The sequence below is a fragment of the Rhineura floridana genome, chromosome 1, assembly GCF_030035675.1.
Source record: "Rhineura floridana isolate rRhiFlo1 chromosome 1, rRhiFlo1.hap2, whole genome shotgun sequence".
In the NCBI taxonomy this organism is placed as follows: domain Eukaryota; kingdom Metazoa; phylum Chordata; class Lepidosauria; order Squamata; family Rhineuridae; genus Rhineura; species Rhineura floridana.
The window spans coordinates 110,973,427-110,997,227 of record NC_084480.1 but is presented as its reverse complement, the minus strand read 5'-3'; the positions used below and the strand labels follow the sequence as shown (position 1 = coordinate 110,997,227).

Sequence of the window (23,801 nt, the reverse complement as noted above, 5' to 3'; positions counted from 1 at the left end):
TATCCTATTTCCTTAAATCAAAAACTGATGGAGGGGGAAAAGCCAACAGGAGCTGAGGAGAATCTAGTTCAGAACAAATCTTCCCCCAGGCTCATTGTGTTTTGTTGCGCAAATTACTCTGGTATCTTCTCAATCAAAGGGGTAGCCAACTAGCCATAGCTTACAGCAGAAATGAAACAATAGTCAAGTAGCACTTTAGAGACTGTACACAGAAACAGAAATGCAAACAATGAAAAATACAAGAAAATATCCAAAAATAGTATTTTTTTAAAAAAGGCTAGATTTTGGCTAGACAGTTTCATGAAATACATAATAGCAGGGTGGGAATGAAATTGACATATTTATAAAAACTGACTAGATTTCCTACTAGCAATGATATAGGAAAATTTGCCACAAGAAAATTTGCATCTAAAAACAGTAGATTTTAGTGGGAAAATCATTAAATTAGCAGCAAAGGGGGAGATGATCTGCAGTGCATCACAATACTGTCCTCCCCGCCTTGCCTTCCTCCAGTTGCAACCTCCCTTCCCCATCCATCCATTCACATTCACTTCATTCATATGTTCAACTCTTATATTGCTGTGTTTGGTATCTACCCCCTTTTATCCACAAGGCAAAGATACTGTGGATTCTTGAGGAGAACTTTATTGATCACATCCAGTCCCAATCTTGGCCTAATCCCTCCTGCCCCTTTTTCCTCTCCTCCCCTCAACTACTGGGCCCTGCTCAAGACAAACTTTTTAAACTCAAACTTATTATTAACAGAATACAACACTGTTTGCATTCCCTTGGTAACTTTGCCCTGCCCCTCTCTTTGGATGCCTAAGCTGTATTTCTAAAAGCTCGAGTTAAGTTATTTATTTATTTATTTATTTATTATTTCATTAAACTTATAGACCGCCCCATAGCCGAAGCTCTCTGGGCGGTTCACAAGACAAGAAACATCAAAAATACAATAACATGTGACAATATAAAACACATTAAAAGTTTAAAATGTTAAAAATTAAACAATGTCAGCGCATACTAAACATATTAAAAAGCCTGGGTGAAGAGAAAATTTTTAACCTGGCGCCGAAAAGATAGCAACATTGGCGCCAGGCGTATCTCCTCTGGGAGATCGTTCCACAGTTCGGGGGCCACCACAGAAAAAGCCCTTTTCCGTGTTGCCACCCTCCGAGCTTCCCTATGAGTAGGAACTCAGAGGAGGGTCTTTGATGATGAGCGTAGTGTACGGGCAGGTTCGTAGCGGGGGAGGCGTTCCAACAGGTATTGTGGTCCTGTGCCGTATAGGGCTTTGTAGGTCAAAACCAGCACTTTGAACCGGGCCCGGAAACAAATAGGCAGCCAGTGCAGGCGGGCCAGAACCGGTGTTATATGGTCGAACCGTCTGGTCCCCGTTAGCAGTCTGGCTGCTGCATTCTGCACAAGCTGCAATTTCCGAACCGTCTTCATAGGCAGCCCTACGTAGAGTGCATTGCAGTAATCTAATTTTGAGGTTACCAGCGCATGAACTACTGAAGCGAGGTTCTCTCTGTCTAGATAGGGGCGTAGCTGGGCCACCAACCGAAGTTGGTAAAAAGCACCCCATGCCACCGAGGCTATCTGAGCCTCGAGTGACAGGGATGGATCTAAAAGAACTCCCAAGCTACGAACCTGTTCCTTCAGGGGGAGTACAACCCCATCCAGAACAGGTCGAACATCCCCCATCCTGTCAGGAGAGCCACCCACCAGCAGCATCTCAGTCTTGTCTGGATTAAGCCTCAGTTTGTTAGCTCTCATCCAGTCCATTGTCACAGCTAAACATCGGTTCAGCACGTCGACAGCCTCACCTGAAGAAGATGAAAAGGAGAAGTAGAGCTGTGTGTCATCAGCGTACTGATGGCAACGCACTCCAAAACTCCTGATGACCACACCCAGCGGCTTCATATAGATATTAAAAAGCATGGGGGACAGAACTGACCCCTGCGGGACTCCAAACTGGAGATCCCAGGGTGCCGAGCAATGCTCCCCAAGCACTACCCTCTGGAGACGACCCGCCAGGTAGGAGAGGAACCATTGCCACACAGTACCGCCCACTCCCAAATCAGTGAGTCGTCCCAGAAGGATACCATGGTCGATGGAAGTTTAAGTTACTGCAATGTTAGAAATTTGGGGACTGAAGGAAAATTTCATTAGGGGGCAGAATTATCATTTGCCCCCCCATTACTACACCCCTGTACTTCTCCCTTCTTTCTCCCCTGCTTTCCCCATCCCTCTCGCTGCCTCCCTGTGCTGATTTCTGTAATGAGATTTAACTATCTTGCGTAAATTGAACACCTTAGCTAAAATTTATGTCCATATAAATTATGATGTTAGACCTCCATGTATAGCTATTCAAACTTTGACACAACAGATAAAGATGCCAAACTTAAATAAACTCACTTTGTTGAAAGGAATTCCGTATTTTTTCAATATTGAGGGAGAAATTAATGTCATCTTGTGGCGTAGAAAAGCATCACATCCTTGAGAGCTGCTTGGGAAGAATCCTAGAAAAACAAAGATCAACAGACCAATATCAATCTACAATATATAGTCCAATTCTACCACAGTCAAGAGTTGAAAATTATGCCACCAAGCTAGGTGTTTCCCTGCTTCACCCTCTCCACAGACAAAAAGGCAGGACAGCGAAACAAGGAAAACCATAATATAGATGTCCTGACATGGCTTAAGTGATGCTACCCTTTACAGGAGAGAGAGGGAGAAGTTAACATGGGGATTCCATTTTCAGAAGCAACCCTGTGTTCCCTGTGATACATATTTCTGCCCTACAAGCATCTAAATAATAAATCAGGCTTATTGAATGCCCAAACTCTGTTGTCTACCTGAAAAACAGCAAGAATGTAATGAGCTGAAGTCCATCATGACCTCCAGGTGTACCCATTGCCTTCTCTGTCAGTAGTTTACAGTACAATGAGGGGCACTGGGCAGTTGGTGAAGTAGTAGAGCTATGGATACTGATTTCCTATAAAAGGAAATTGAACCCAAACTTTCAAGGGCAGGCTCAGGCATAAAGCACTCTTCCTCTGTGGACATTTGCCTATGGACTGGGCCTTTGAAGAGTTTTGTGTCTGCTGGATCCCTGAGGCAGAGAATTGTAGATTGGGAACCACTATCCAAGAAACTGAGGGCTGAGAGGTGACAGATGCAGGGTGCTCTCCCAGACAATCTTTTATATCCACAGCACTGATTCCTGGGCAGACTGGCATAGCTGCATAGGGAATCAATTGTAATTTCATGCCCAAACCATTAATTGTGAAAGCTTCATACAAAGAAAGTGAACAAAAATACACCAAACCTGACTTCATTTGCCCAGTAAACTCTTGTACAGCACTATCTATTTTAAGAAACAATACCACTAAAATGTTATCCTCAAATGCAGGAATGTAAAAGCTATCCTTTAGCCATATACTTTAAATGAACTCATCACAGTTTTAAAAAAATCTGTAGGTTTGTACTGCATTAAATAAATTAAATTTTAAATTAAAATCAATGAAGAAGGAAGAGTCTATTTAAATCTCCTTCTATATGGATTTGTAATCAGGGCCTGAACAAATGTGGTGACTGGTCATAAGTTAATTTAAATTGGAAACCCACTGGAGTAAGGTAATGCACTGTATATTAAGCCCAGCGTATCAGTTTAGAATATATATTTACAATGACCCTGGAAGATTATGCCCTATATCATCTCAGCAGAGGGGGTAGGTGAGGGAAAACACACACACACACCACACAAGATACATGCTTTGAAAGCCAATAGTCTATGAATGTGTTGAATTGGTTATATTATAAAAGCCGATACCATTTCTTGCACAAAATCCATACCCTGCAACATTTCATGGATGAAAATAAGAACATGCCTGTGCATAAATAACTGGGTGGGCCCGCCCAGATGTGGGCCCATGGGCATGGCCTGATGAACAATAGCAGGCAGAAGGCACATTCACAAAAGGTACTATAGAAGGGGATGGGGAAATCACCCATTAACTGCTTTGACATGATAAATAGTGTTATTGGGTAATTATTCCACATTAAAGTGATCTCAGCTATGTAGCCTATAATCTATATTTCAGATCATCCAGCATACCAAATTCATCCCAGACCTCAGTCTTGTAGGATTGGTAGTAATGAAGAGAAAAGTATTAAGGCTTTTGCTAATATATTTAGAACCTGTGTTCTAACTCACTATTCAGACCCAGGAACACACTGTTCATTGTTGTTTTTTTAAAGAATATCAAAATTACAAATTATACTAGTATTGTTAAGGACCACCTGATTTCTTAAGCGCCACTTCCATCACTGAGATCGTCTGATGAAGCGCTTTTGGTGGTCCCTGATGCCCCTGTGGTTTGGTCGGGCTTTACCAGGGATTGAGGCTTCAGTGTGGCAGGCCCTGCCCTGTCGAACTCCTTGCCAAGAGAAATCAATCAGGAGTTATTCCTGCTTTCTTTTAGAGATTTTTTTTCCTGTTCATGTAGGCCTTTGGAAACTGATTTTCCCCCCAACTAGTTTCTATTGACATGTTACTGATGCTTTAACCAATGTTATTATTGTTGTATTATTTTTTATGTTCAACATCCACCTTGTTATAGTTCCCATTCAAGTATAGTTTGTAAATATTTAAATACATAAAATGATTTAAGCATTTTTACAAAGACTGATATGGGCATGGAGAATGACACACATGCTTGCGTTGTGTAACACAGCAGCTCCAGTGCTCCACTTAAATCTCAAGGAAAGCTTAAAAATGGCTCAGGGGACTACCCTTCTGTGCAAGAAAAAAAATCCATTGAGCCTATTAAAAAAGGGCTCTCTGAACCATGAGTAGTTGCATGTGCAGACAACAGCTAATTAAATCCTGCTCAGAATCAATTATTAAGAACAGGAAGCAAAAGGTTAGCTGCCATTGCAGAAGCTGGGCTCATATGTTAGAGATCTGCTCCTGCTTTCCATGTCTCATCTCTTCAAACTTCAGTTGAAACACTACAGCTAACATCTTGACTTTCTTTTAATAGTTATACAATACACTTCTCTTTCCCCAGTTGCTTTTTGTTTCATTCTTATTCTATGTGTTTGCAGATGAGAGAAAGATCTGGTCAACAGAAGGGCATATAACTTGCATTTTGCACAAAGGTTTGGGGACTGAAAATATAAGAGGGGGAAAATCGCTCTTTTCATTTAAAAGGTACATTTTATTTTTATCAGGTTCTTTGCTTCAGCCTTGAGAGCCAGTGTGGCGTAGTGGTTAGTGTTGGACTACAACCTGGGAGACCAGGGTTCGAATTCCCACACAGCCACAAAGCGCACTGGGTGACCTTGGGCCAGTCACTGCCTCTCAGCCTCAGAGGGAGGCAATGGTAAACCCCCTCTGAATACTGCTTACCATGAAAACCCTATTCATAGGGTCGCCATAAGTCCGGATCGACTTGACGGCAGCCCATTTTTATTGAGCCTCAATGAGATGTCATACATATATGATACATATGTTCACCTGCACTGGCCTGAGGAATGAGAGCAGAGAAAGCCCTCAGTGCAAATCTTGCCTCCTCCATGGGTTCCATGCACAAAAATCAAATCCTGACTTATCAGCTAGGATATGTATGAGCTTCATGCAGTCACATGCAGCCCCTTGGCTCCCCCCTTCACATATAGAAAAACAAATCAGGAGGGTGCAGTTAACCATGTGTAAAGTGCTTTGGACACTATAAAGTGCTATATAAATGCTAGGTATGTGGTTGTAGACATGATGAGTCCTTAAATTCACAGTGAGGAAAAACTCATATTCATGCTTGACAGAACCTGAGAAACAAAGATGTATTGTTTAGCATATCTGAATTAGATAATCCTTTGTAACCAGCTCCACAGCCTTAGCAATAAAATATTCCTTAGAAAATGATGAATTGAGATAACAGGAAAGATGTCATCACATCAGTGATGAGAGAACAATGAAGTCTGATCAAATTCTCTGGAGCCTGTGAGGACTAATTATTGTGTCAAATTTTATTAAAATGCAGAGCTAATTAATTTTCTACACACTTCTTTAATCTTTGGAATCACCAAATCCAAAGAACCTCTTTCAAAAAAATAATCAAAAGCAGTTCCCCAAATGCTTAGCTTTATGTTATTCCACTGCTGAAGATACTGTTGGTACACATTTTAGACAAATAACCATAGGCCTCAGACCATATATTTCACTTATGCCAGCAGAATTATTACAACATAATAAAAATCTCCATTATGATTTATGAAGCCTCAATTCCTCCTGCTATATACCTTATTACAGTCATTTAAAGTGTATAAAACATTCCCTCCAAAAGAGGCAATAGAAGAGACAGAAATAAATTAGCACTAGGAACAAACTGAACCCTCTTTAGAGTAAATCAGTATAAATTTAAAGAATAAATGGATTGGCACATAAGAAATTTCATTCCTTGGATGAGTCAGTTCAAAGTCCCAATCCACTATAACAAAGTCGGAACATTTCAATCCACATAATGGGAAGAAATGGGAAGCAACTGAACACAAATACCCCCAAAGCATGGAGACTGCAGCCTGAAGATGTTGAAAAATTGTTCTGTAACTTCATAGGCAGCTGAAGCCAAGAAGCAAATATACTGCTGTACTCCAAAATAGCTTGACACATTACAAAACGTCCATATAATTTCTAATATATACAATAAAATTCTGCAGTCACGACCCCAACCTTACAAAGAATTCTTATGCCAGTAGCACAAGGGCTGGCATAAAGCGTACCAACTGATGCAGCTTTTGATATCCAGGTCTGAAGCTCCAAAAAGTAGCTCACAGGGCAGTTCAGGTGTTCAAAGAAATGGCACATAGCCAGATACCACAATGGTGATTATTAGCAAATAGTTAAACTTCCATTGAAATAAAAAGGCCATGTTACATTTTAAGCTGACAGCACCTTAACACTGCCACAACAGCTAGAGTGGTATTGTATTCTTGGCAACTGAGCAAAATCATATGGCCCTGCCAGAGGACATCACAGTCCTCCGTAGCAGTGGGTGAATCTATCATTTCATTGGCTCTAGTCCTACCTATCACTGGTATGTGCCTCCCACAACAATGGGGAATTTGTCCCTCAACAGAAAAAAAGAAGTTGCTTGCCCCTTATCTCAAACATAAAATACAAGTGCCTTGTATGAAGCAAATTGTCATATTGACAGATTGGAGTACAATTTCTCAACTATTATTCGCTGACTACATCATTCATTCATTGGCGATCACCCGTGGCCGAGTAAGATTGTCTTCCAAGATAAGGTCTTTAACAGTGGGTCCGTAAGTGACTGTGGAGGCCAATTCTGGATCCACACAGCCTCCCACAGTGAGGACATAGGTTTCCAGATGGAAGATGGTCGCAATGAGGATTTGTTTGACGTGCCTTCCGCTTAGCTTGTTTGTCCCGTTCGCCCTGTATTCGTGCTTCTTCACAGTCAACAGTACCTTTGATAATAGCCGACCTCCATTCGGGATATTCATGGGCCAAGACTTCCCAGTTCTTGATGTTCACCCACTCCCCACTACAAGGTGATGATCCAGCGAGGGGGCTGACTACATACCATACCATATATAATATTAAATCTGTTTCAGCTGCAACTTTGTTGAACATAACTGGACATCTTAAACAGATTTCTTATAAAGGTGTAAATGGCATTACAGGATAAATGAATGGCAACAGAGTATCTTTGTCACTTATAATTTACATAATTTGCTGCTCATCCTTCCATTTTCCCTTGTATTTTTGAGCCAATATTGTCAAACACTTTAAGAATTCTGTAATGTTACACAGGAACATAGCTAGTTTCAAAACTGCAATAACAGCTCACTTGAGATTTTTATTACATTTGTGTCTATGTAAAATTGAAAGAACTACGTACATGAGAAAGTACCTGAAGGGCAAAATCAAACTGCTGCCTTTATTAGATGCAAGTCTAATGTCTTTCAGATAAAATATTTGTAGGTGCCATAGTCAATCAAGTTTTCAAAGGATTCCAAAGATGAAAGCATTCATGCATAAAAGGCAATGTGATAATTATGATGGGCAGACAAGATAATGGAAAAAATCCTAGCCTTCCTTTAATTTTATGTATCAAGTACTGACTTGACCTAGATAACCTGCAATGCTTCACCACATTTACTGCATTATTTTAGCATTTTAATTATTTAGGAAAATTCAATTAATTCAGCAGGCATCTGGTAAGCAGGACCAACCTTCCTGCATCTCACAGCTTTTTTTAGATGCTGCAATTCTGCACAACACTTTTAATATAAATATGTAATTAAGCCTGAAATCTATTCACTCTGCAAGTTTATTAACCTTTGCTGATTATGCAAATTGTAGCTGTGAGGCTGTCGTGACATTTTCATCATTTTAAAACAGCTTGTTTTAGAATTTCCATTGTAATCTTTATGGACAGCAACTACAGCATGAAAATCACATACACCTCATTCCCGAATTCTGCTAGCAACAAAACAAAAATTGCCAAAAAAAAGATAAAGGAAAGATGAAACAAACAGTACAGTTGGAAGAACATTAAGATTTTTTTCTTAAACATTTATAGACTAATGAAACCACCTTCTATGTTCTAGTTAATTGTTCAAACTTAGGAACACACCATGTAGTTAAAAAAAATAATATCAAAATTACAAGTTATACTAGTACTGTTAAGATGATTTCAGCATTTTTACAAATACACTCCATGACAAATAGGGTCATGGAGAATGGCACACAGCAAGCTTTGTGGGGGGGAACAGCAACTCCAGTGTTCTATTCAGCATGCCACTTTTAAATCTCAAAGGAAGTTTAACAATAGCTTAGGGGACGACTTTTCTGTACAAGAAAAATATTCATTGTTCATGTATAACAACGGCTTTCTAAACCAAAGTCACAATAATCATAATGGAGCGACAAGTGTACCCCTACAGTTCTTAAAATTAGTGTTCATCTCATTGGGTGATAGCCAATTTTGCATGCACAAACTTCCATTCATACAATGAGAGTTCCCTTTCCTCTCCTCCACCCTGAAGATCCCACCACAAATCTGCTCTGGAGGGTCCTCCAACCTTCTGGAGCAGATTTGGGAGACACACAGAGAAGAAAGGAGGAAAAGGAAGTCCCGTTGCACAAATGGAAGTGTAATCCACTTGCTGACATTTGCAATTAGATGTTACCCATTGTTCAAGATTGTAGAACTAAGAATTTATGTTTTAATGGTATAGTGTTATACAGATTTATGATGTATGTACTCATGCGTGTTCTAACAAGTATTCACGTATGTTTTCTTTATAAGAGGCCTTTAATGCTTCAGAGAGCCAGTGTGGTGTAGTGGTTAGAGTGTTGGACTATTACCTGGGAGACTAGGGTTCGAATTCCCACACAGCCATGAAGCTCATTGGATGACCTTGGGCCAGTCACTGCCTCTCAGCCTAGGAGGGGCAATGGTAAACCCCCTCTGAATACTGCTTACCATGAAGACCCAATTCATAGGTTGTAGTAAGTCGGGATCGACTTCAACAGTCCATTTCCATTTTTTAATGCTTCCAATAAAGCTTCTAAGAATAAACTCCATATCTTTTCTTTATGAACTACCTTTACAATTCTGCAATATTGTCCTCAAATGTAAACCATTTTTATTGCCCTCACTGTATATATAACAGTTGTAAACAGCGTAAGGAATCAGTGTTTAGCTTAGAAAAGAATAGGCAAAGCTTGCTATGCAAAACAAACTGGCCAACAATGCACATTAAAGTCCAAAATGCCTGATCTCCTTGGAACTGCATGGAACAGAGCTCAGCCAGGACCTCAGTCTAGAAGAACACTCCAAGATCAGCACATTCCAATCACCAGTGTTCCCATCTGCACTAGATATTTAAAGCACTATCAAACCACTTAAAACAGTCATGGCTTCCCCCAAAGAATCCTGGGACCTGTAGTTTGTTAAGCATGCAGAGAGTTGTTAGGAGACCCCTATGCTGCTCACAGAGCTACATTTCTCAGAGTTCCCTGGAAAGAGGGGTTGATTGGTAAACCACTCTGGGAATTGTATCTCTCAGCACCCTGAACAACTCTCAGCACCCTGAACAACTCTCAGCACCCTGAACAACTCTCAGCACCCTGAACAACTCTCAGCACCCTGAACAACTCTCAGCACCCTGAACAACTCTCAGCACCCTGAACAACTCTCAGCACCCTGAACAAACTATATTTCACAGGATTCTTTAGGGGAAGCCATGATGGTTTAAGTGGTATAATAATGTTCTAAATGTACAGTGCATATGGGGCCTGTTACAAGATTAATGTCTTTCTGAACAAATGTTTATTTTATTTATTTATTTTAATATCCCACCCTTTCTTCCAGTAGGAACCCATGTTGAGAACCTGTGGCCAAGATAATAGTGTGAAAGAAGGAGGCCTGAGGAACTGATCCCAACAGCTGGGGGAAAGAGTACAAAACCCTGGGCAGAAGACAGCATTTTTGGGGCAAGATGGGCAACAAGAACTCTGCACCCACCAGGAGTAGTATGATGGGTCTCATGACACAGCTCTATTCCATCATCAGCATCCTAAACTTCTAGACTGGCCATCTAGCCATCAGAGCTCCTCTCCTTTATAACTATACCACTGCAAAATATGTACTAATGTGCTGATGTAGTGATGTATATTTGTCTGAGCGGGGTGCACATGTATGCATGAGAGCACCTTGATGTTCTGGACTGTATTTAATTAATGTGATGTTCTTACCTTTCCTCCATATGAAGAGTCTTGCTAGTTTTTTGAGAAGGGGCTGTATGCAAACAATAACCATATTTACTGCTTACCTTTCAGAAAACACATATACTGCATTGAGATATTTCTGCTGTATATTCCTGCTATAAGAACTACTTTTCATATTACCATTTCCATTCAGGACTGACCAGAAGGGAGGGGTAGTTTCTGGAGGGCATTACTAGTAGAGGAAGAGTTACAAACTTCCTTCTCCCATCCCTTCTCCAAACCTATTCCCTTCCTAGAGTGCTTTGAAACAGGGAAGGGGTTATTGGAGCTTTGTTATGAAATGCCACAGCATAATGTGTAGTTTCCCCCTAAAACTGCAATCTTGGAAGGATTCCAGCTGCTTATTTTACTTGCAAGCATAATACGCATACAAGAAGAATCCAGAAGCAGTATATATATCCAGTTTTAAAATGCTCCTAAACTTGTTATTAAATCTGAATATAAACAGAAATGACAATGTACTACAAAAATGAGGATATAAACCTAATACTTCTTCAAAGACAACATTATTTTAAAAAGCAATTCAAATGTCAACCACAACAGTTAGATTTTTTTTCCCTTAAAAAATAAGGGATCTTTGAACTGAATGTGTTTGATAGCATTTTTTTTGAAAAGTCTTACCTTGAGCTAGTCGTTCAAGTCGCTTTCCATGTTCTGGTGGGATAGCATACCTGAAATTTACATAAAAAGAAAATATAGACGAGTTTATACCCACAAGAAAAATCTGCACACTAATACAGCACACAAAATGTTAATTTTATAATTTTTTTAAAAGTACTTATCTTTCCAAATTAAAATTCAAAGTGGCAAACAGCAAGTTTTTTTTTTTAAAGTAAAACAATTTGAATATCAATTAAATCTAACCAGAAAAGCAATATAACAAAAGCAGTCTGCAGAATAATGGGGTGGGTAAAATATAATCAGCCTCTACAAAGAGATTGCCTAAAAAATCAAAGAGGTTTCAACAAGATGGTGGAATAAAACTAAGAAGGACCTGTAGGGCTAGCTTAGGGGTGTTTCATAATGACAGTGCCAATATATAACTTTGCAGCTGAAGAATTAAGTCTCAGAAATATTTCTGTATGTGTGTCCATAGACACTTAAGATGAATATAAAATATTTGTGCAGATAATTTAGCCTTTTGGGATGTCATTGTTATATGTTGTATATGTGTAATTCTGTGAATTATTCCAACAAAGTTTTACAAAGCCCTTTTATTTTTTTTCTCTGCTACAGCTGGCATCATGTTTGCCGAACTTGAAAGTGAGCCCATTTAAATAAACATTAATATCTGAAAGTGAGGTGCTGCTACCATATATTAAAAGCACCCATGCATCACTGAGAAGAAAAGTGAGTCAGCATGGAAAGTTGGTACAGCAGCTAGAAAGGCAAGATGAACTTGCGTATCTGTTCCAGTTGACATCAAGAAGCCAATACTCTGATGTGGTAGGGGTACTAGGAAAATGATTTAATCTTGACTTTCAAAATCAAGTTTGAAGGATGCTTATAAGTAATGGGAGAAAGGCTAAATGTATATTGTCTAGGAAACAATAGGCGAATGAATTTAAGTAAGCTAGTTCAGTATCACTTACACATTTAAAAAATGAGAGAGAAAGGGCAGGATATAAATCTAATACTGTAAATAAAATCTTGACTGCAGTTCTGGTTCTGAAGGCACCATTTATAAAGGACAATAATCTGTAACTATACAATCAAGGGGAGATAAGTAATAATTATACTGCAATTCTATGCATTCTCACCTAGAAGTAAGCTCTACTGAATATAGTGGACTTACTTCCAAGAATACATGCGCTGGTTTGTGCTCTCAATCCCATAGATCATGAAAGTTTCTACTGCATTTGCAAGCCACATTTTGACATAGAACAGAAATATTTTTTAAAGTCTGTATCCAAGTATGTCCTATTTTTTCCACATGTAAAAATATTAATAATACCTAACAGAAAAAACAATGGTGCATATCATATCTATTCTGTTTTCTCCAGAGAAAATGTTAATTGAATGCAAGTTTCATGGAAACTATTTAGTACTGTTGAAAGGCAAGGTGCCTGGATAAGTTGAGCACTATAATGGTAAATAATAAGCAAAACATCAGGCCCTTAGATGTGCTAAATACCTTCAGTGTTTTTAAAACATGCAACTTTAAGAGGATCTACATGTCTTACAATTTAGAGCAAACCATGGGACCTGCAACAAGCATGTTCGAGCTAACCAGCCATGTCCTCTTCCAGGATACCCCCACCCCTGGTCTCCTCCCCAACAGACATTATTCTGTGGCTACTGGTCATTCCTATTGGGCTGTTTTGGGGGGGACATTCTTAGGGAGGTTTTAACCTAAATATCTGGTGTACTTCTGAAAACTTCGGGTTTCCCCAAGCATGCCAAAACCTCCTTTTCGTTTCTCAGTGGTTCCTGTTTTGGCTACAATTCTGTTGGTTCTACGTAACTGAGTTCACTATTAGGACTGATATGCTGACTCTTACTGCTTCAAAGAGAGGGTTTGCCCTCCCCTTCCCCTTTATCAAAAGTTATCTCTGTGTAGTTTGGTTTAACCCTTCATTGACAGGTAGGGTCAAATGGCATCACAATAACTTTTACTATTTTATTTGTAGGGCTCTCTTGGAGTACATTTCACCCTGATACAAGAGTGATATAGTCCATTTTTCTAAGAACAGATTATGTTGCTATAAGATGAACAGCAGAAAGAGCAGACAGCCTAAATTCTAAAGGAGAAGGGAGGAAAACCTGCACACAAATAGTAATTGTTAATGTTTTTTAAAAAATCTTATCTTTGTTGATAGATGAACTAAAGATGAGATGCAAAGTATAGGTGTTGGTCTATGCAACATGCAGCTTATATTGAGACAAAAAGAGTATATCTATTTACAATATCTATAGTTTGCTTGTGAAGAAAGTACAGTATCAGCATTCTTTGCAGATCATAACACAATGTGTCAAATGATTAACAATTATGGAACTTCACAAGTCAATTCCTGAGTGCAAGTAAGTGTCAAATCACAAAAAGTCTCCTCTTTCACATCTTGAATGATTTGCCCTAAAGGCCAACACAAAGATTTTTCATTCCATCACCAGAAGTCTGCCTATGCTTTACATAGGCATCACTTGACCATAGTATTCACTTTTGCGTTTTCACAAGATTTAAGTTCAACATGAAAGTCTTCATATCCTAAAAAGATAGATCAGTCCTAGGGAGACAATATAAGTGGTCCTTAAAGTCTTTAAAAAATAAATAACTATCATAGTGGTTCAACCAGTAAACAAATCTATATGTAAATCTATAAATCTATATGTAATCTTTTATATAGCAAAGACAATACTGTCTCCATGTATTCTGGAAAAGCAACTTCAAACAAATTGTGTTATGTTCATTGTACAAATGTTACAAAGGTTCAAGGAAGTTACAACGGATTGGACCAATTGCAGCCCTTCCACAAATGAAAATGGCTGCAATACAGCAGGCAAGTTGATTTTGGCTTCCATCTGCAACCTTGTGTGCCACCTCCCACACTGTTCTGGTGGGTCCTCCAACCATTCAGAACAGATTTTCAGGGAGGCACAGGGGGACTGTAGGGAGAATTGATGAAACAGTCTGTTACTCACAGAATACTCCCTCAAAATGAAACTGCGCTCACAATTCTCTGGATCTAAGCTAAAGAGTGTGAAAATTATTGAAGCTTTCTACATTTCACAAATAAGTTCAAAAAAAAACACTGAAATAGAAATAAAGTGTATCACACATAGATATAGCAGATTTCCAGCAAAGGTGATATGGCATATCGGTCTGTACAAAGGGAGCAGGGACTTTTAAAAAAAGCTTTTTAGAAGTATGGCTTGCTTTATTGATGGTCCCAGTCAAAGAAGCTGACAGACCACAACAGTAATGTTAAAAACTTGGCCCGATAGTGCTATATAAACGATGCAGTTGTGTCAACTCTCACCTATAGTCTGAGGTGGTACAACCCAGGTTTCTTACCTCAGTGAGAACTAGGGCTCTATCATATTTATATTCCACATTTCCTCCACAGGAGCTCAGGGAGTATACATGGGATCTTATCCTCACAACAACTCTGATATAGGTTTGGCTGACTTACTTGCCAAAAGCCATTCTATGGACTTCATGGCTAACCAAGAAATCATTTTATAAGTAAAGGCATCCATTAAATTTAAAATTAAATGGCTTATTTTATTTAGATAAATTATAGTGACTCACATGAATGGGAAAATGGTGGGTTTTTCTGGACTACTCAATTTTCTATAGCTGGCCAACAGGATACATATTTCACATTTGGGTTGATCCCAAGCAACCAGTTTATTGAGTATTCATCCAGATTTGTTTGCACAAAGTTTGTGACGAGGTTATACGTCAGCTGTTTGCTGAGCATTCATTCTTAGTTGTTTGTGGTGAGGTTATGCGATGCTGTGCCAAACAATTATTAACTCACACATTCCAATGCATTTTCCCATCACTCTCCTTACTATGACCTCAGTTTTTTAAAAATAGGCTTGTAATACAAGAGTGTCAGATCCACATTAATTGTGTCACCTAAATTTGCCAGTATGTTACTGAATCCCATCTACAAAAGTCAGGAAGCCCCCTTGTTTTTGCTCCCTTGCCTTTACAGGTCTGGTCAGAACTTAAAAATGGGAAAACATCACCAAATCTTGCCTGTTTATATAACATAGCTGTTTCACAGCAATATTATTGACCAAAATGTAAAAGACTCATTTCAGAACCTCGCAGATTAAAAACAAAATCACAATCAACAAAATCAGCTTAGTAATAATATGAACACAGTACCATCATAAAGATTATATATATTCACTAATAGGCACAAACAAGTCAGGGTGGCAGAATAAAAATGCAGCATAAAACAAAAAGCCAGCAAAACATTAACTAAAAACAATTCACAAATAGGCAAAAAACCTTGCAGTTTAAAAATGTACCTATATACAGGAATACCCCACATTAACGTATGCAATGGGTCCAGAGCGAGTACATAAACCAAAAATGTACTTAAAGTGAAGCACTACCTTTTTTAACTTATTGATGCATATACTGCACTGCAATCGTCATATATGGGCGTAACTGATGTAAATAACGCATTTATAACGAAAATAAACACAGTAGGCCTTATTTTAAGAAAAAGTTTGTAGTTGGAAACTGATTGGGTGGTGGCGTCATGCCGTTAAGTGTCCGTTCTTGCAAAGCGAGCGTACTTAAACAGGGGAGTAGTGCTACTGTAAATATGTATATACTCGCAAGTGTCCATAAAGTGAAGGTCCGTATAGCGGGGTATTCCTGTACATATATTTCTATTGAACTTTACAAAGCAGGGAAATTGGGCAGCTATAGTGAATGTACCAGGGGAGCAGGAGACCTGACCTCCTGAGATATTGTACTCCCTACAAATTTGTCAAAATGCAAACACAATTTGGGTTGGTCTTTCACAGTCCAATCCACTTCCTCTGTAGCTTGGAAGAATTTGGAACTTGGAAAGGAGAGGGGAGACGAGGAAGAAGGGAGGAGGAAGGGAGAGGAGAGGGGAAAGAGGGGAAAGGCAGGTCTGATCATTTGCATGCTTATTGAGTTCAGTGGGATTTATGGCTAAGATAGGTAAAACTGACCATGGGAGAGGAGAGGAGAGAGGGGGAAGGTTGAGGAGAGGAAAGAAGGAAGGGGGAGAGGGGGAAGGAGGGGATTGGAAGGGGAGGGGGGAAGGGAGAGGCAAGGGGCAAAAGGGAGGTGATAGGAGGGAGGAGGAGGGGAGGGCAGGTTTGATCATTTGCAAGCTTTTTGAGTTCAGTGGGATTTACTCCTGTGCAATCATATTTAGGATAGGCGAAACTGACCAGGGGAGAGGCAAACAGATTGGATGGGTGGGCACTGGGCAGAGGGAAAGCCCCTTTCCTTTCCAAAAGGAAAACATTGTGAACAGTATCATTATTTCCCCCCACACACCTTTTTATTCTATAGCAGGCACATGTAGCCTCCCACCTAAATTTAAACCAAAGCTGTCCCTGGCCACATCCACATCACACCTTTATTTCACTTTAGACAGTCATGGCTTCTCCCAAAGAATCCTAGGAAGTATAGTTAGTGAAGTGTGCTGAGAGTTGTTAGGATATGCCCTATTCCCCTCACAGATCTCCAACATCAGAAGAGGGGCTGACTGTTAAAACACTCTGGCCACTGGAGCTCTATATGGGGAATAAGAGTCTCCTAGCAACTCTCAGCACCCTTCATAAACTATACTTCCCAGAATCCTTTGGGGAAGCCAGGACTGTTTAAAGTGGAATAAATGTCTGGCATGGGTTTGGCCCCGATTAGGAAAGCCCAGCAGCTGTAAGTCTGGCTTTTAGAACACTGACAGTTGGTTCTTACTGAGCATGCCCGGCCTTATAATTGAGTTCAATGCTAAATTTCTTAAATTAACTAAAAATCAGCCATGCATTATTTTAACTTTTAAACTGCAGAAGATGAACGTCAGAGTATGGGGCAAGGTCAGTAACAGGATTACAGGTACTCTGTAAACATGGGCGATTTTTATAATTAATTTCAACAATTTATGAGAACTCTGATAGAAAAAAGTCCAAAAGGGTTTTTTTTCCTCTTTTTACACTTTGAACTCTCGATTCTCTTTGACTGTTTTGTGTATCGCCATGAAAACTTAGAGGATCGTTAAGCAAGCATTTCTGAGTTCAGGACTATACATTTTGTTTTGAAATGAGCTTATGGAAAGCATCAGAATGGTATTTTCAGTTTAACATTGCAGAATGTGAAAAACACGTGCTGACTATAGTATACAGCAGTGGTTCCCAACCTGGGGGCTGGGACCCCAGGGGGGCCGCAAAGTAATCCAGAGGGGGCCGTGAACAGTAAAGAAATGAATTATTTATTAATTTTTTTAAAAAAGTCTTCACTCCCTCGACACTGTCTGCTTTCCACTGGCGCTGCAGATGACACCTCCCCCTTGCTCCAAACGAGAGGGGAGGCCTTTTGCTGAAGCACCAGAGCGTCTTTCAGGTGCACTAAGGGCAGGCATCTGCCTATAAAATACATGGCAGATGCCAAAGGAGGCTGAGGGTGGGGCTACCAGGAAGAAGAGGGGATTACTATCACTGATTCCCGTCTCCTTGCACTGCCACTACTGACAACACCCTTACTTAGAATGAGAGGAGAGGGGTTTTTTGAAGCAAAAAGAAGCAAGGCTGCAAAGAAAGGCTGCTTTCCCCCTTCCTTCCTGGCAGCCAGCCTGCCTCCCTGGGGGGAGGGGGTCACAAAAAAATTTCAGCTTATAAAGGTTGGGAACCACTGGTATACAGACACTCTTGTGGCTGTATAGTTCACTCTACTACTGTTGGCTCTGTAACAAGAGCCACAGACTTTTAAAATCAATTATAACAGGAATTCCCAAACTGTGGTCCATGGACCATAAGTGGAAGGGCCGGCCACAGGCATGCTGGGGCCGTTAGGCACCAGCCTGCCCTGGGCCCTGGTGCACGCCCCACCTACCTACCTACCTACCAGGTAGGCAGAGGAGCAGGAGGCCAGGCAGGCAAGCAGGTGAGTGAGGGGCAGGACGGCAGGCAGGCTGATGAACGAGTGGGGGCAGGATGGCAGGTGGGCTAGCAAGTGATCAGGGGGCAGGACAGCAGGCGGGCTGGCTGGCTAACGAGCGGGACAGAATGGCAGGTGGGCTGGTGAGCAAGCAGGGGTGGGATGGCAGGGGGTGGCGAGCAAGCAGGGGCGGGATGGCAGGGGAGCTGGTGAGCAAATGAGCGGGGGGGAGGCGAGCAAGCAGGCAGGCGAGCGGGGCACAGCGGGCAGGTGAGCTAATGGGGGGGACAGCAGGCAAGCCAGCATGGGGGCAGGATGGTGGGTGAGTGGGGAAAGAGGGTGAGCGAGCGAGCAGGTGGGCGAGGGCAAGTGGGCAGAGGGAGGGCGAGCAAGGGAGCCGGTGGGGGCAGGATGGTGGGCAGGTGAGGAGAGGCAGGATGGGGGGGCAGGTGAGCAAGTGAGCGTGGGGGCAGGGGGGCAGGCGAGCAAGCCGGCAGGGGCAAAAGGTGCGGGAGCAAGCAAGAGGGCACGGGCGGGCCAGCAAGCAGCTCCCTCTCTGAGATCCACAGCAGGAAGCCTGTCACAGAAGGGGAGCACTACTCACCCACCATAACAAGGGGCACTTCAGGGGCCCCTGTGGACCACAGAGCCATCAATCAGGGCCCCACCTGGCCACCCTTTGGAGCCGGCCAGGATCAGTGGCCCTGAGCTTCATTCCAGTGGTCTATGGAGTTTTGTGGATTTGTGATTGAAGATGGGAGATGGTACATATGTCATACTGAACACTCATATTTATTTTTAATTGTATTTTATTGCTTCTTCTATTTTTATATTGTATTTTACTGTATGACAATTAGAATTCTATGGAATTAAAATTGCCAAAATAGGCAGAAAAATCATTAAGTGGTCCACCAAGACTCTCAGCAATTTTCTACTGGTCTGTGGGGGAAACAAAGTTTGAGAAGCACTTAGTTACAACTTATAGTATAGAAGGCCATCAGATACACACTGATTTAATGTGACATTATTAATTTTTACAATATGATTGCAACTAGTTGATATGTTGACAATGGAGGCAAGCACAGCTAAAAAGCACCTCAGGATGAGAAATACTATTTTGCTGGAAACGTAACACATCTTAAAATAGCGGACAAAGCAGGGAAATACCACTTTCCCATTTTGATTTGTGATTTATATGCTGATTTTATCGTCAGTATTAGCCTTACTTGAGATTACTTGTTTAGAACATCTTGAAAATCAATAAGCAAGAACAGTTTGCTTTGCTGTGTCATAGACGAAGCAGAAGTTTCCATTTTATTCTAGGGCATTACCTTGAGTTGTATTCAATGCTAGTCCTACTCAGGGTAGACCCACTGAAATTAGTCATGGACCAAGCTTTGAGATTATTGAGATCCATGATAGGATTCCCCCATCTCTTAACAGTTTTGCAAAAGCATCTGGGGGAAGGAATTTAAATCATGACTATGATGCTGGAAGATTGGGGGAAGTAATTAAACACAAACCATGTAGCACCAGTTTTTAGATGACTGTCCCTCCTTTCTGACCTGCCTGTAAATCACAGGTGCCACATAATTTTTTTCTAATTGTGTTTTTGGTGTCTCAATATGGGTTGGAATGTTTTTTTTGTTTTGTTTTTAAATTATGCAGCAACCACCCTCCAGTGTAATTAGCTGGACTGAACCTCCTGCAATCAAATCTACATGTGGAGTACTAATCTGGCCATGATGAATGGCTCGTGGTAGTAACTGTGCAGTCCTATACATGTCTAAACAGAATCAAGTTTCATTGAATTCTGTGGGCCTTACTCCCAGGATAGTGCATATCAGATTGTACCCTAAATGAATTAGGATGGAGAGGAGGGGTCACCAACCTGTCACCCATGCATGCCAGCCACTATCAACAGCCTTCAAATCTGAGCTTTAATTTTTTTTAAAAGTGTCTAGCCCTCCTAGAAAGAAAATTATGAAGCAAAATCTGCAGATACCCTTCTAAGCAATTTATGTGATACAAGCCGGCCTTACTGCTCCTGCCTGTTACTGTTATTGTCTAATGAGCAAAGTCAGAGCTATAATTAATAAGTGAGGTGTTTGGACACCAGGCAATAGGAATCTGTCAGGTCCTAAAGACCTTCTGTTTCACTTTCCTTTTTAGTGTACTTTTCCTGCTTCTGTCTTTTTTTCCCCTAGTCCTTGGAATCTCCATAGTTTGCCCTTCCATGTTCCCTAGCAACTAGAATGCATCTTTCCTGTGCTGGGTTTACCTGAGATCAGGTAGTACCTGGAAAATATTTTCTGCAAATAAGCATGGGTGATTGTCAAAGCATCCCTATTCCCCCAAAAGGAAATGTGAATACTTTGCAAAGAGGCTTATGCATCTCTCCTGGTTTGCAGGAGCTAAAGGACAGGGACACATTAAGAATTCATTGTATCATTAATTTACAGTACAATGGTTTACATGTCTTCTCAGAAGAAAGTCTCTGAGTTTAATGTGGCTTAATTCTCTGCAAGGCAAAAAAAATGGAGGAGATCGGAAAAATGAAAATATATTGGAGGAAAAAGGAATTGGACAACCACCACACTTAAAAACAAAACGTAAAAAAAGAAGAGGATTCCATCCCTTCTCTTTACCAGAATTACATGTTGCATATTCTTCCATGATATCCATTTGAGAAAAAAAGTCTTTCACACAATGCAAAGCAGCTGCAGGTTCAGGTTGTGTAAAGGACTATCAGGAGAAGCAGCAGCTCAAAATCCTCCCTGATTGCTTTGGGTTGGAAACCACTTTAGTGGGAGGGGTGAGTGATTTTGAGTGAACAAATGGCTGGCAAAGAAAGGTTAAATACCACACACAGCTGTCTATCTGACAACCTGGAATCACCTGCAGCTATTCTGCATGGGGAGGGGTTAAGAGACCATCATGGGAAATTATCATAGAACAACTCGTGTCATTTGATCTTATGGTGGTTGGGAAGGAGGAAGTAACTTCAACTGCTCACCAAAGAGCTCACCTTTTAAATAGTAACAACTGCTCTATATAGTGAATTATATTTTATGATCAAAGAGTTCTGGTTCTAGAGGACAAAAGTGAAAAGGATACATAAATAAAACGAGGGACCTTTCGTGTTTTCACAATGTTTAAGGCTACTCCAGCTTTTAAGAATAGATCTCTGGTAGGAATAGTTGCCTCAGAATCACAGATGTTGGCTTACAGGAGCTCCCTGGATAGGCATAACCTCAGATGTTTTACTTCTGCAATTGCATGGGAGCTTAGCAACCTCTAGTATTACTAAGTGACCTCTAGGGTTACTTGAGCATCATATTTCTTTACCAAATACCCAGGACTACAATCCTAGAACATTTAGGTACCTTTAAATGTTACAGTACCACTATGGGAATGAATTCACAGAAAAGTGCTTCCCATGTTCCAGCACAATGCTGAAAGCGCATCTTTACTCTTAGAAATCAATTCACTCACTAGAACTTAAAATCAAATAAAATGTGTTTCAGTAATGTGATGCTGATAACATATACTTTTCACGTTAAAACAATATGAATATTGTTATTTATTTTATAATACTTTAACCTTGGATAAACCCAATATTTAAATATGAATTACCTATTTTTAAACATACCCAGCAGCATTATCTGAAAAGGTTGCTTTTCCTTACTGGAGTTATAGCACACTTCCGTTTATAAAATCAATCATTTCAAATCAGTGAGTACAATTAAAAATGAAAACCCCAAACATATGTTACACCAGTAATGTGAAGCTACAGTGCTGTACATCATTACTGTCAGGAAAATAATAGCTTTTTTGCCCATTTAAATGAAAGCAATTAGCCTTGAAATAGAAACTGGTCAACACACTAGTAGTTCTGCATAAAAGTAGTGCTATGTATTTGTTTAGTTCTTACTGCTTCGTTCTCATCTGAAAGCAACTGAAACCATTGACAGTGGAAATGTTCAAAATCACAAAATGTTGGCATTGACTTAATTTTCAAGAAGGAATCAAAAACATTACATCAAGTTCACGATGAAATTTCCCATATGCAGAACACATTCTTACTCCCCAATGCAAATTATATCATCTTGGAAATAAATCCCATGTCTTTGAATGGACTTACTTCCACAAAGCATGCTTTGGTAATACTGGATACATGCTTGAAGTGTAATATATAGCTCTCAATTTCACTGGAGGAAAATGGCCAAACAAGAGAAGACATGTAAAAATGTAACTGTGTTGTATGTTTGTAATGCATTCTTAGTTCTCAGCCATCCACCCTCATTCACATGTGTTTTCTCTCACACACAACCCCACAGCTGATCACCTCTGTGATTGTGTGGCTTCCTCATTTCTCTGCATCCCCTCCCACCAACTGACTACACATTCTGTCCCCAGGGCTTTGTCTCAACCCCAGTGACAAATACTTAACATGAATCAAACATTCTATGATCTCACAGAAAGTGACCCAATGATAGTGGGTGGCGAATTATAGAGAGAATTTAGCCTGTATTCAGGCATTTTAATTTGCATTCAGAAAAATTAGCTCAGTTTTTCAAATCTAAGTGAAGGCTACAATGTAAAACTACAGGGTAACTTTAAAAAGCTTCATTTTAAGCATAATATGGGCCTAGTTTAAGGTTATTAAGTGCAGCATGTAAGCTGAAGTGCAACAGTAGGTCTCAGTCCAAGTCCAAGTTTCAGCTCACAGTTCATTATAAAATCAGTTAAAAGCTAGTTTCAGTTTAAAATTTTCACAGGGAGTTAACCCCTTTTGAACACCATCCATAGTCTACTCCCCTGACAAAAATCCCCATTTCTGGGGGCTAAAGTGATTTAAATCCATCCCCCTTTCAATTTCCTGTTCACTGGAATATGGGGGAGAGATACACTTACTGTTCTTCTGGTTCCCGTGCATCTCCACCTTCCTTTTCTGAAAACGAGGCCACACAACGCTAGTCAAACCCCACCCCTTTTTACTCTAAAACCTGGTCAGATCACCTCAAGTGCATTTTTTTTAAAAAAAACAGCTTCATAACTGATTGGAAAATCAACCCATTGCCCCTCCAGGTGTGGTCAATGGAAACACTTGCTGTAGGCAACTAGTGTGCCCATGGCCTTAGATGAGCTCAGTAATTGAGCCACAACTCCTTGTGCTTTTCAAATGAGAATATCCTGATCTAGCTGGTTGCATCAGGAGCTGGGGAAAGCTAGCCAGGCCTATATAATAAGAACAATCTAGCAAGGGAGCCCACTCCATGAGCAGGAGAGGAGCCCCATCTGACTGTGTGTCTTTGCCCCGGTGACAAAGTGTCAAAGAAACAAGTGAGTTTGGCAACAAAGCAAGGAGAT

The 23,801-nt window shown here is 40.4% G+C and overlaps 1 protein-coding gene across 8 annotated transcripts in view; it reads right to left on the bottom strand.

Moving 5' to 3' along the window:
• KDM4C (lysine demethylase 4C) overlaps positions 1 to 23,801 on the bottom strand; it is a 383,363-nt gene that overhangs the window by 329,263 nt on the left and 30,299 nt on the right. For all 8 annotated transcript variants that reach the window (XM_061629553.1, XM_061629561.1, XM_061629570.1 and 5 more), the window contains exons 7-8: positions 11,453 to 11,502; positions 2,422 to 2,525 (exon numbers count right to left, since the gene is read on the bottom strand). In XM_061629553.1, the coding sequence (XP_061485537.1) occupies positions 2,422 to 2,525; positions 11,453 to 11,502 (154 nt within the window). The remainder of the gene's footprint in view (positions 1 to 2,421; positions 2,526 to 11,452; positions 11,503 to 23,801) is intronic.